This window comes from Talpa europaea, assembly GCF_964194135.1.
Source record: "Talpa europaea genome assembly, chromosome: 10".
Taxonomy (NCBI): domain Eukaryota; kingdom Metazoa; phylum Chordata; class Mammalia; order Eulipotyphla; family Talpidae; genus Talpa; species Talpa europaea.
The window spans coordinates 65,283,173-65,295,986 of record NC_140077.1 but is presented as its reverse complement, the minus strand read 5'-3'; the positions used below and the strand labels follow the sequence as shown (position 1 = coordinate 65,295,986).

The window sequence follows — 12,814 nt, the reverse complement described above, 5'->3', positions numbered from 1 at the left end:
GAGGCAGGCGGGGCAGAAGTGCTTCTGGCCTCAGCCAATGAGAAAGTAGCCCCAGTCAAGTGCAGGTTCGGCCAGCAAGAGGTGGGCTCTAGGTAGGACCCTCGCAGTCCTGGGCCTTTGAGAGCCGGGCTGCTCGGGCTGCTGGGGCTGCTCAGAGCTTCAATTACTTGGCCAGTGGGGAGTCGCCCAGTAGACAACCATAGGCCTTGACCAATGGGCTGAGCCTTCCGGCCAGAAGGCAAGACTCCAAATATTTGGGGCCTGAGCCAATGAGACACTGCCTCCCTCCAGGCTACCCGTGCCCGGGGGTAGGGGGTAGGGGGGGTGGGGGGGCTGTCTCAGAGACATCCTGGGAGAGGTCCGGAGAGCACGGAACGCGGGGTGACAAGCAGCTTTGCGAAGCCGAGGGAAGTTGCGGGCACCGCGGGCTGCCTCCTGCTACAGGGTAGGCGCGCCGGCCCTGCCCAGCTCGCCCGCCGCTTCCCGGCTCTTCTTGCGCGGGGGTTTCTGAATGGGGGTTTTCTTCCGGGGGGTGTCAGGCCCAGGTGGGCCAGTCGCCTCCTTCTCGACCCCCGGGACCTTGGGCTCCGGGACCGCGCGAGCCGGCGAGGCGGGCAGCACCGAACGTTTGGCCTTTTGCGGTGGCGCCGGCTTCTCTCGCGGCCCATGCGCGCCCAGGGCCCCCTCCGCGCGGCCCAGGCTTCGAGTCTTGCAGCGAAGCTCCGCCGCCAGCATGGAGGCGGCCTCCGGCGCGCTGAGCGGGGTTCCGCCAGCGTCCGTGGGCTCCGGGACTCCAGGGCCGCGGCCCCGCGCCCGAGCCCGCGGCGGCGAGGGAGCCGCGAAGGCCGGCCCCTCCTCCGCCAGCCCCGGGGGCCGCGCGGCCGCGTCGCGGGCCTGGGGGCAGCCCTGCTCCTCCGGCCTCGCGGAGGCATCGCTGGGTGTCCGTTTCCTCTTGCTGGGACCGGGCGCGGCCTCGGGGCCCAGCGGCGGCGGCGAGGGTGAGCAGGCGCCGTGCTTGCCGTGGATCCAGGACACCTTGGGCTTGGTGGCCGGGTCGGGTGGCGGCGGCTTCCTGCGCTCAGGCGAGGGCGAAAGCGACAGGCCTCCAGGATCCCCCCGGGCCCGGGCCGGCCGGGCCTCGCGCCGGGCCACTCGCGCATACAGCGCCCCGCTAGGCCCTTCCACGCTGGACAGCGACCGCTCACTGTCGGAGGACGCGGGGAGGGGGGTCGCCTCCTCCACGCACTCTGCAGTGGTCAAGGACGTAGGGGAGGACGGCTCCGCAGGGCCGGTAGGGGCTTCCACATCCTGGCTTTGGCCTGTCGCCTCTGACAAGGAAAGAGCAGATCTGTCACCCACCCTCTCCTGGGAGAGCCGGGCTCCAACCAGCCGTAGTGGGCAAACCCTGGCCTCTCTTCTACCCGACTAGCTGCGTCCAGACTTGCTGGCACACCCATAGCATCCACCACAAGCTTAGTTCCAATCCCAGTGCCATGAGCAGAGTCCGGGCCTAGGGTGTTAGCACCATGTCTAGCTGAAGCCCCAACCTTGGCCTAGCACAAATCCCCCACCACACCCCTCTGGAGGGGGGTCACCATCATCAAATTTGACCTCAAACACTTCTAAGGGGGTTCATAATCCTTCTTTAAGAAATAAAGCTTATGAAGCTTGGAGGTTAGTCACCTGCCCAAGGTCACCCAGAGAGTTGTCACTCAAGAGAGGTCAGAATCCAGCCAGTCTCCTTCCTGGTGTCTATGGACCAAGGTTTCAGGCGAAGTGTGCCCCCATATCCTATAGAACCTCCTCACCCCTTATGCCTACCCTCTCCTCTGCCACCTCCCAACAGGCCCAAATATTTCTCTCTGCTGATGTCCCCCAGAGGTGAGCCTGGGCTCTGGCTAGAGGCAGAGGAGCTCACCTGTTTCCCCAGACATAACCCAGCCTGGCCCCGAACAGCTCAAATCCAGCTCTGCATCATCAGCTGTGTCCAACCCCCAGTAAACAGCATCACCACCCCTCTCCCTGATGCTGTCTGTACCCTAGCACATTTTTTTTAGCTAGAACTTTTCACTGGGCTGGAAGGACGCTCAGGCAGAGTGGTACTCACCCTCGTGGGGCACACAGTATACAGGCCCTTCATCAGTGGTGTCGAAGGAGGAAAAGGAGGCCCTGGAGGACCATGATGGTGAGGGCTGCTCCAGGCCTGAGGGAGGCTCCAGGAAACTGCAGTTGAGTGTGTTATCCAGGTCGTGATGGGCCACTGGGAAGGAGGGAGTCATAGCTGCCAGGGACCCCACCCTGCTCCAGCCTGTGCCCTCACTAGCCCTCCTGCCACAAACGATGGCGTGACCAAGACCAGCCCTACCCTAAGACAGTGGGTAGGACAAACAATTCAACAGTGGAGTGACATTAGACCAGGACTGGAGAACAAATGGGTAGAGGTGAACCCAGTAAAGAGAGGGAAGGAACAACATTTATACGTATAAAGGTTCAATGTTACTGTGTGCAGCCAGATCCTGTAAAGGGTTGGCAGATGTGTTAGGGAAAGAGATAGTGCTAGGGAGAACACTTGGCTGGGTCTGGCCACCCAGGCCTATAAGTCATGCTTCAGACACTGCCTCCTGGCACCCAGGGAGCATTTGGAACATTTTTGAGCCCAAATTGCAATGACCAGGTTGCTCTTTGGTTCTGCCTACCTCAGCAGGCTATACCCCATAATGGGGGATCCCAACAGCTGACTGGTCTGTCTCCCATTCCACAGATGGGATGTGGGGTCCAGACCCCACACTTGTGTCCATAAATTCCACTCTGCTGGGTTTTCTCCAAGAAAGCCAAGAGGTTTTTTCAGCTGTCTTGATCTTTACCTCCTAGGACACTTTATCTCCTCCCCCTCATCTTGAGAAACAGGTGGGAAAGAGAGAGCAAGAGAGACCATGCCTGGTGTGTGCCATGCAGACAGATTAAGAGAAGCAGTACTGCCCCCTACACCTGGGTTCCGAGGTAGGGTGGGGGCTAAGATACCAGCCCGCCTACTTCACAGGAAGAACACAGGCGCTGCAGAGTATCCAAACAGTGCAGGATCCAGAGCGCATCCTCCAGCTCATTCCCAAGGTAGGAGTCCCAAGTGCACCTGCAGCTCCCCTCTAGGGCTTACAGTGTGCTCTTACAGACTGGAAGGGGGTTGCTCCAATGATGCAAAGAGAGGCCCCAAGGTCTCCCACAGCCCCCACACCTGCCTACACGCCTGGGACTCCTGCTTTACTCCCAGGGTCACCCGCACCCCCTCTATCCCTCCCTCTGGTTGCATCTCCTCACTCCAAACACTCAAGGTTCCCCATTTCCTACACCGACCCCTTCACATTCATTTCCCAGCAGCCTCCAGCATCGGGAGGTTTTTTCCCCAGAGACCCCATGCCGGCAACCCTACCTACGACCTTGGGTAGCTTCTGCCTGCGGAGCGGGATCCGGGGCAACTTCATGCTAATGCGACTGAAGCGCCCGCACAGTCGTTGCGGCGCCTTCTTCCTCCCCAACGAGAGCTCCCTGCGGGGGCGGGGCCTGAATGAAGGGGCGGGGCTGGGACAAGGCCAGGGGAGGGCGGCCGGATCTCCAGCGCCCCGACGCCGCAGGGGGCCCTGAGCGAAAGAGAGGCGGGGCCACACTCCAGAGGCGGGGCCTGGGCTGGAGCACCCGCCCGGCCCGGCCAGGTAAAGCGGCCCCAACCCTGGGGATAGCCGTGACCGCGTGGGGCCTCACCGGCGCGCGGGGTCCTTGCCGCGGCAGGCGCAGCAGCAGCCGAGCAGCGACAGCAGCAGGCCGAGGAGCAGGGCGAGCAGCGCGCCGGCGCCCATCACGCCCTTGCGCTGGTTGGTCTCTGTAAGGGGGCGCGGGATGAGCCCTGGCTCACATTCCTCTCCCACACCCCCGACAGAACTCCCCTCACCCACTCACCCAGGCGGCAGGCACCGGTGACCGGGTCGCACGAGTCTTCATGGCAACTGCAGATCTGGGCACAGTCCACGCCATGGAGTCCAGGCGGACACGTCAGGTTACAGCTGCGGGGGCGCAGGATCAAGGAGGGCGACAGCGGCTTGATGGCTCCGGTTCCACGCCCTGTTGCCAGCCATCCCCGGTCCCAGGGCGGGTTCTCTAGCTCCATTCTCTAGGAATTGAAGTCCACCCCCACACCCCCAACCCTGGCACACTGGGCGATCACTACTTTGGAAATGGATGTGTGCACAACCTGAGGGAGGAGGTCTGAGGGAAGGCTTGGCCGTGGTCACCCAGCTGCTGTGCCCATTTCTGGGGCTGCATTGTAGACTCTTGTGTACATGGGAGGAGGGGCTGCCAGATCAGACCCCTGGCCATATGTGGAGGTGCCTGCTCACGCTACCAGCTCAGAGTCACCTCGGCCCTACAGTCCTCAGGAGCCCACTGGTCACAGGCTGAACTGGTCGCCAGATCTCGCTGGATTGCCGGCTCCACACCGAGGCAGGAAACTGCCCACAAAGAGCCTGCTGTCACTCCCTGAGGTAGTGGGGTAGGGGCTGTCACTCCCTGAGGTAGTGGGGTGAGCGTGGGGTTAATTCAGGCTGAGGACCAAGTCTGGGTCCCACCTCGTTGGCCACCACAGCAGTCAGTGCCTGGGTTCTGACTAGAGCGCTGGATCAGATACGTCCCCACCCTAGCCCCTCTGGGTCCCCAGGCACTCACTGGGGCCCATGGACACCAGGGCTGCACAGGCAACGCCCAGACTGGAAGTCGCAGTGGCCGCTGCCGCAATCAGAGCACACGAATGCGCAGTCCTCGCCGTAAGTGCCATTGCTGCACTTGGTCTCGCACCTCGGAAGGCAGGGAGGAGGCGTCAATAAAACGGGGACGAATGGACCCCAAATATCACTGTGCCCTCCAGGGCTGGGGGTCTGCGATGCGGGCTCAGGCTGCTCACCGATCGCCAATCCAGCCCGCGTTGCAGCGCGTGCACTTGCCGGTGACGTGGTTACAAGCGTGACCGTCGCGGCATGGCGGGCAGCGGTGGCCACAGCCCTCGCCGTAGAAGCCTGTGGCGCACGGTTGGTCGCACTTGGTGCCGTTCCAGCCGGGCTCGCACGTCAGGCATCGGCCCTCTGCCACCGTACACGGCTGCTGGCCCTTGCACTGGCCGCATCTGGGAAAGGGGCGGGAGGCTAGGCGGAGCCGGGAGCCGCTGACCCCCCGACCCCCGGCACCCGCGGCCCGCCTGCTCCCTCCACCCTCCTCAGCCCCGGGCCTGTGCTTACCGGCGGCGGCAGCCCAGGCCGTAAAAGCCAGCAGGGCACGGCTCTCGGCAGTACTTCCCGCGGTAGCCCGGCTCGCAGGCGCACGTACCATCCACAGGGTGGCAGCGGCCGCGGAAGCACTGACAGTAGCGCTCGCAGCGCGCCCCGAACGTGCGCTCCCTGCACTGACAGCGGCCGCTCTGTTGCTCGCACGGCGATGTGTTGCAGGCGCACTGATTATTGCAGCTGCGGCCCCACCACCCTGCGTGGCACAGGCACGCGCCCGTCTGCGGGTCGCAGCGCGACGTGGCGCTGCAATAGCACGCGCTGGCACACTGCGCGCCCCACCAGCCAGGCTCGCATCGACACGCGCCGCTCCGCGGGTGGCACGCGCCATGCTGGCACTGGCATGCATGCTCGCAGCGTGCGCCCCAGCGCCGCGCGTGACACGTGCACTGGCCCGTCACGTCTTCGCACTGCCCGTGCGGGTGGCAAATACAAAGCTCCTTGCAGTCGGGGCCCCAGAACTGGCGCGGGCACTCTACAGGGGAGAGTGAGAGGACCAGAGCGGGGACTCTCGTGAGACAGCCCAGACCCAGCTTGAACCTGCCCGCGTCCCACCCCCGGCTTTGGGGAACCGCCCCCAAACGGGACTGTGTGCTGGGACCAAACCCCACCCTACTCACAGGCCCCGCCTATTTCTCTAGGACCTCATCCCACTAGCAGCACCCTCCAGACCCACGCTCACTGGTGTCGCAGTTAGCACCGAAGTAGCCGTGCCGGCAGCGGCACTCGCCTGGCCGAACGCACACCTCGTTCTCCGAGCACGTGGAGTTGCCTTCACACACCGCTGCAGAGGAAAGGGGTCCAGACTGCCTTGTCTAGTTTCCACCTGCCCTTCCCTCTCCCCGGGTTTCCAAGATGCCCCACTCACCGATTCCACACTCATCCCCCTGCTGCCTCCAGCCGGTGCAGCACGTGGGTTCCTGGGAGCTGCAGACAGAGAGGGCACCTGAGCCTGACTCTCTCCTGCACCCTCTTCCAATCCCTGCTCTGCAAGGCTAGCAGCAAAGTCCACTAGACCTCTTTGCCTCTAAAGTTCCCATACTGCCCTTGGGAGGTGGTGACCTGTGTCCTTCCCAAAGCCCACCAGGCTCTGTTGTAGGTTCAGACACTCCCTGAGTAAGACATACACAAATTCCTGTCACTGGCTCTGGGAGGCCACAGAAGGCAGATTACCAGTAGAGCTAACCTCCAGGAACTTCCTAGTTAGTGCCTTTTATACCTGAAACCCCCCCTCCGACTTCACCACCCCCCTACTCCACTCTTCCCCTACCCCCCCTCCCCGCCCCACCTAACTCCCATGGGTCCTCATCCCCATCTACTAGACATGAGAAAACAGAGCCCAGGTGTCCCAGGAGAGGCAGCAGTGAGGTGGGGCCCGGGAGAGGTTCCCCAACCTCTAGGACCTGCTCAAGTAAAAGGGTCCAGGGCATCTCTGGAAGCTAGGGGATCAGCCAAATGGGTGAGGGGATCCAGATGTGAGGTGAACTGAACAGTGCCAGGACTGGCAGGACCAGGACACAACTGCAGGCCCAATTCGAGCTAAGCCAAAGGCAGATAGGCAAGCCGGTGTAAACACAGCGAATTGTTTGGAGGGGCAAGTGAGGAAGGAAAGTAAAACTGACTTCTAAGCACCAGGACAAGACTTGCAGGGAAGAAGATATTAAAGCATCTATTTATACTTTTTACAATCTTATTTAATTTGGTTTTACAACATATATGACATTACCTTGGTAGAAGGTTATAGTTTATGACTGTTGCACCCACAAAAGGGGGTGGCAGGTCATGTGGTCTCCAAAACCATGGGTTGGTAGGGTATGTAGACACAGGCTTGAAGGTCCTTTTCAGATGAACCCATTATCATTGGACAGGGTGCAGGTGAGGGCTGAGCTGGGATGTCCTCACATAAGCAACAGAGAGGAACTGCAAGGGCTAAACTAGGGTCTGCCTACATTTGGGGGGCACAGGAGGCTGGGAAGGAACAGATACTCAGGCTGTACATGCAGGTTCACAGGGTCTCATCAGATATGGAACTTCACCCAAATCCTAAGGAGTACAGACATTCACACTTTAAAGAAAAGGAATGTGCTTGTTCAGAAGGATCTGAATCTGGAGCCAGGATGTAGTGGTAGGAGGAAGTTAGGAGGGGACCTGAGGACCCTGGTGGGGTGAAACAGCTAGGAAGAGAAAGTCTGCCCCATATCATGGCCCACAAAAGATATGCTCCAACAATTCTCCAGCTCCAAACCATTCACCATACTCCACATGGCACCCCAACGCCCAGAGAGAGACCCCTCTCTTGGAAAGGGCTTGATTCTCCCTCAAGCCAAAGGTGTGGAACCCATAAAACCCAGAGCTGCGGGGAATGAGCCTAGCTTATTTTCCACAAATAAAACTGGAAATCAGAGACAGGAACATAAAACAGTCCTGACTTTTCCTGCTCCCAAAATTTGCACCCACCCAGCCCTACCCTAGGGCTCAGAGGTGCCCATCTGTGGGGAGACCCAAGTATGCGAGACCATCACCCTCCCACCTCTTCTGCCAGTTCTGAGCCGGGGTCTCTAGGTGGAGAGCTGCAAGTTCCTCCTACAGGCAGCCCTCCCAGATGGCCTGCTGGCATGACTGGCCTGCTGGAAGAACCAGCTCCTGCCCTGGACAGACTGGCCCTGAGTCTCTGTAGTCAGGAGCCTGGTTTTTAGGACCACAGTTAGCTAGATTTTATGGCTACTTGCTTGGGCATGGAGCTTTCTCTAGCTTCAGACTTCTTATGTGTAGAATGGAGTCTGTGTTTGTTATGAACTAAGAGCTCAGTCAAAGCTGTAGTCAGGGTCTCCATCCATGCTGAGCAGGTTCCAGGGAACACCTGATTTCACAGTTCCCCCCAGAGTGGTGGTGACTAGACTCCACCCCAGCAGAGCTGACATGTGCCTGCAGGATGAAGCCCATGTGGGTTCACCAAGAACATAAGGATTAGCCTGTGCGCAGCCACGTTTCCTTCTGATGAGACCTCAAAACTTTATGAAATTGAGATTTTTATGAAATTGGAGAAGGGTGGTCTGGTTCAGGGGGCTATTCCCACATTGAGTAGTAAGTCAGCAAGACCTAGATTGGGAGCCAAGCCACAGCCTGGGCCCAGATGCCTGAGCAAGGAGGCCACGCTGCAGGCTGCTCCTCTAGAGATCACTGTTACTATTATTGCAAACAAAGCCACTGTGATCTTAAACCTGCCCAGGCCACTGCAGCAAGCTCCCTAAGAGCTCAGCCATCTTCCTCCTGGCCTCCCCGAATTCTAACAACCCCCCTCTGCACTGGCCCTGCAGACAGAGGCCAACCTCATCACTTGTCTGGGTCTCCCCAGACCACCCTAATGGAACCAGCCCTCCTCAATTCAACACCTCTGCTTGCTCACCATGCCAGTATCTGTTCCCATTCTCTCCTCAATCCCTGCCATGACATCCGGGACCCCACCTGCCCTGCTCTCCTCCCAGTCCACCCCCCAGCTCCCAATACACTTCCTCAGGTTCCCACGCTCTTCCTCAGCTTTCTCCTCTCCTCTGTCCACAATAATTTCCTCAGGAAGCTCACTGTATCCCATTAAGACACTGACAATGCCCGGGGCCCTGCAGCAGACCCTCCCCCTCCAAACTGAACTCTTGGCCCCACCTGGAGTCTTCCCCATCTCGGGTAAGCCCTGCCCTTCCAGGCTGGAAGGCAGAAACCCTGCAGGCATCCCTGACTCTGCTCTCACTTTGTGTAGGGCACACCAGATCCACAAACACCTGGCTCTACCTTTCATACTAGATGTTGGATGGATGGACCACTTCTCTCCTGCCCTGCTTAGCCTGTGGGAACCACCTTCGCGCTTCCTGGTTTCTCCTCATTGACTTCCTAACTGGCCCCACTTCTGCCTTCCAGCTCCCAGGTCACCTGGCAGCCAAGCGATCAGACCCCAGCCTTCCTCTGTGCCCAGGGGTACCCATAGCCTCAGAGAAAGGGCCCAATTCTCAACAGTGGGCAGAGTCCTTGTGATCTGGCCACGTCCATGCTCTGATCTCTGTACCATCTTCCTCCTGGCCTCCCCGAATTCTAACAACCCCCCTCTGCACTGGCCCTGCAGACAGAGGCCAACACTCATTACCTGTCTGGGTCTCCCCAGCCCACCCTAAAGGAACCAGTCCTTCTCAATTCAACACCTCTGCCCCAGCACTTGCTGAATGTCAGATGACTAGCTGTCAGTCTCCTCCATGAACAGGGATGATTGTCTCCTGCTGTTGTATATATATATCCCTGAACAAAGTGAGGCCTGGGACATAGTAAGTGCATGGGATTTAAATGAGTGCACGCCCCCCTGGTCCTCCTGCATCCGGGGTGAAGAGACCCACTGTGGGAACATTTCCAGGACTAACCTGTAGCCTTAGGAAGATGACTAAAGAGATGGCTTGCCCCTGGGTAGGCAGTGCCCAGAGTGACTGTGCTTCCCATTAACGAGCTACACACATGATCACAGTCATCCTCAACTCTGAGAGGTAGGGGCACCATCACCAAGCCCACTTCACAGAGGCAGAGGTGCCTGGAGAGGGCAAGTGGTTGGCCCAGGTCCACACTGGAGGGGAGAGGTGGCACCAGGATCTGAAACCCAAACCCTGGCTCTGGGCTACTGGAACCGGCCAGGTCTTCACCAGGAACTGGCCAAGTCTCCAGGCAAGGAACGGGAGAGACAGGCTCAGGCTCCCGACAGCTGGCGCCTGCCACGGGATCTCCCGGCACCGACCGTCATCGGGGAAGCGGGGCTGAGGCATAGACCCGGCCTCGCGCCGATCGCGCCTTCCCTCCCTCCAGGCACCGCCCCGCCCGCCACCGCCGCTGCATTCCTGGGGCCAAGCAGGCCCGGGAGGCGGCGGCAGTGTGGATGCGAAGCAGATGGCGGGCCAGGCTGGCCCCCGCCCCGGAGGCGGGGCTCACAGCGGGGAGGGGTCTGCGCGCCTCGGGATCCGAGCTCGGAAACCCCGCGCAGCTCCTTGTCTACCGCGACCGCCAAGCCCCCAGACGCGGCCTCCTCCCGCCGGGTGGGTCAGGACGCCCCGAGGGGACCCTGCTAGGAGTCCCGTAGCCGCCCCTCCAGCTTCGGGCTCGGGCGGCGCACTTTAACACGCGCCAAGGCACCCCTCGCACACCAGCTCCTTGCCCAGGCGCGGGAGATGCCCTTGACATCGCCCTTGCCTCTGACCTGCCAACTAGGTCTTCTGACCCCTGCGCCCACGCCCGGCGATACCGTCCTCCTCTGAAGGTCCTGGGCCTGCCATCCTTGGCCAGGGCCTGTCCCTTGTTTGTCCTGCTGGGTCCCCCAGCCGCTCCTCCTAGCGCCCCACCTCTGCTCGGCCCTGTGGTGCGCCCAGTATCCCCACCTGAGAGACCCACATCCTCTCCACCCAGTGCACATCATTGTCTTTTCGATTCCCGCTTCTGGGCCCCTCGGGGCACTAGCTCCTCCCTGCCCACCTCCATCGCCACGCTCCTAGCCGCGTGCACTCTAAGACACAAGTCTGTCCTCAGCACCCACTTCTCGAGGAGCTTCTCCATCTCCCCTCGACCCTCACCCTCCCTCCTGGCCGAGACACACTCGTGCCCGGGGGCTTTGCACATGCCATTCCTTCTGTTTCGAGCTCTTCCCGGGCTTTCCCCTATGGCCTTCACAATCCGGATCAGGGTCCCTCTTTCTGGATCTGAACTCTCGGATACCGGGTCATCCTGCCGGCGCCCACTGCTTCTGTTCTCCCCGCAGCCGACTTCTCGCCCCGGGCATCCTCGGATGCACAGTCGTGGCACGGCGCCCAGCTCCGCCTGGAGCAGCCCGGCCGGTTGCCCGGTCGAAGGGGCCGGCGAGTTTGGCTCAGGGAGGTCCAGGGAGCCCCTCCCCGCCCCCGCCCCGAGCATGCCCCCTCCCCCCGTCCGGCCGGGCTCCTACCCCGGCGCGCGGCACACGTTGCGGCCGCGAGGGTTCAGCTCCTGGGGCGCCGCGGGGCCGGGTAGCAGCCAGAGCAGCAGCAGCAGCGGGAATGGCAGCAGCGGCGGCGGCGGCCCCCCGGCTCCCCGGCGCCGCTCCGGCCCGGCCCCCCGGGGCCCTGCGCCCTCCATGCGGCGCGGGGCAGGCGCGGGCGGGCGCGGGCGCGGGTGCGGCCGCAGCGAGAGCGGCCGGAAGCGGAGTGCGCGGCCGGGCGGGGGGCGGCAGGAGGGGCGCCGGGCCGGGCAGGAAATTCCACATCGGCTCCCTGATCCCGGGCCAGCCGCGGCCGGCCAGGCGGCAGCGCCCGCCCCAAGCGCCAGACCCCACCCTCCGGCCGTGCCACCACCCCTCCACGCAGCCCCCGCCCCCACGCGGCCGCCGGCAAACTTCGGGGCGAGCTTGCAGGCCTTCCGAGCGTTAGGAGAGGAGGAACCTTCGGGGCCACCGAGGAAATTCCCCAGCCTCGGCGCCTTTCCTCCCCTCCCCAGACACCCCACTGGAGAGGCCGTACCGCGCTTTCACTGAGCGGCCAAAGCCGGTGCGGGAAGTTGAGGGGGAGATGAGGGTGTCACCCCCTTTCTCTCCTCAGGTCTCTAGCTCCTAGTGTTATAGGACAGGGAGAGGGTCAGCCCAAAACCCCGCAACCCTGCCTATTCTAAATGGGTTCTGCCATCCGCCGCATCAACACAAAACATAGGAGACTTTAATGGGAAGGAACTTTAATAAAACTAGGAAACAATACAGGTAAGGCAGAGTCTAGTTTCTAAATGAAGCACCCAAAGTTACCCGTCCCCTCGTGGGTAAAAGTCCATCCAAATGGGATTGGCCCAGAACAAGGCCCCAAAGCCTGCCATGAGTCTAAAGCATCTTCCAGTGGGGACCCACAGAAAAGGGTCACAAACAACTGGACAAGCCCGGAAGGAAAAGAGCAAAATCAACATCAAGATAAAAGCTGCCATTGTCCCCTCCCCACGGGTCTCACCCACATCTGTGTCACCCAGTCCACAACCCAAAGACAAGCGCAGTTTCTTCACGTGTCTCTAGGCTCCATGCGCCTCCTCCAGGTCTCCTTCTGGCTCCATCCAGCTTCCTTCCTTCCTCCCTCTCTTCTGCTGCTTCTTCTCTTCCTGCTCAGCTCCACCCTCCCTTGGGTGGGGCAGGGAACCTCCCCCTTTCCTGGGGACCACCCTGTTACACTAGGAACAAGTGGGTTGGGGCGGCCCACAGATAGCCCACTTCAAGGCCGGAAACCGGCCTCTGCTCCCCCACAGTGAGCCCTTGAAGTGCTCCAATGTGGGGTCACATCCACCTAAGCACCCAGTGCAACAGAAGCCTGCAAAGGAACTGCTGCAGGATGCTTCAGGTCTGTGGGGAGACCGTGTGAGCCCGAGGCCGACGGGAGGGGGTTTGCTTTGGAGGAGTTAGAGAGATGACCAGGCATGGCCCAGGCATGGCGCCTATAGAAAGTGGAGGTAAACACAGGTAGGGC

The 12,814-nt window shown here is 61.2% G+C and overlaps 1 protein-coding gene across 2 annotated transcripts; it reads right to left on the bottom strand.

Annotated features, from left to right (window-relative positions):
- Window positions 1-438: 438 nt before the first annotated feature.
- Window positions 439-11,533, bottom strand: SCARF2 (scavenger receptor class F member 2; the record flags this gene model as incomplete). Of its 2 annotated transcripts, none has more annotated exons than XM_084245289.1 (11): window positions 11,287-11,533; window positions 6,193-6,251; window positions 6,007-6,108; window positions 5,280-5,799; window positions 4,949-5,167; window positions 4,714-4,842; window positions 3,952-4,055; window positions 3,757-3,874; window positions 3,428-3,558; window positions 2,108-2,260; window positions 439-1,328 (listed from the first exon to the last, which is right to left on the bottom strand). In XM_084245289.1, the coding sequence occupies exons 1-11, from the start codon at window positions 11,454-11,456 to the stop codon at window positions 439-441; spliced, it is 2,595 nt and encodes an 864-aa protein (XP_084101415.1). In that variant the 5' UTR covers window positions 11,457-11,533. The 2 variants fall into 2 exon arrangements, with proteins under 2 accessions (XP_084101415.1, XP_084101414.1); XM_084245288.1 differs by having other exon boundaries at window positions 3,428-3,543; window positions 11,287-11,471.
- Window positions 11,534-12,814: the final 1,281 nt, after the last annotated feature.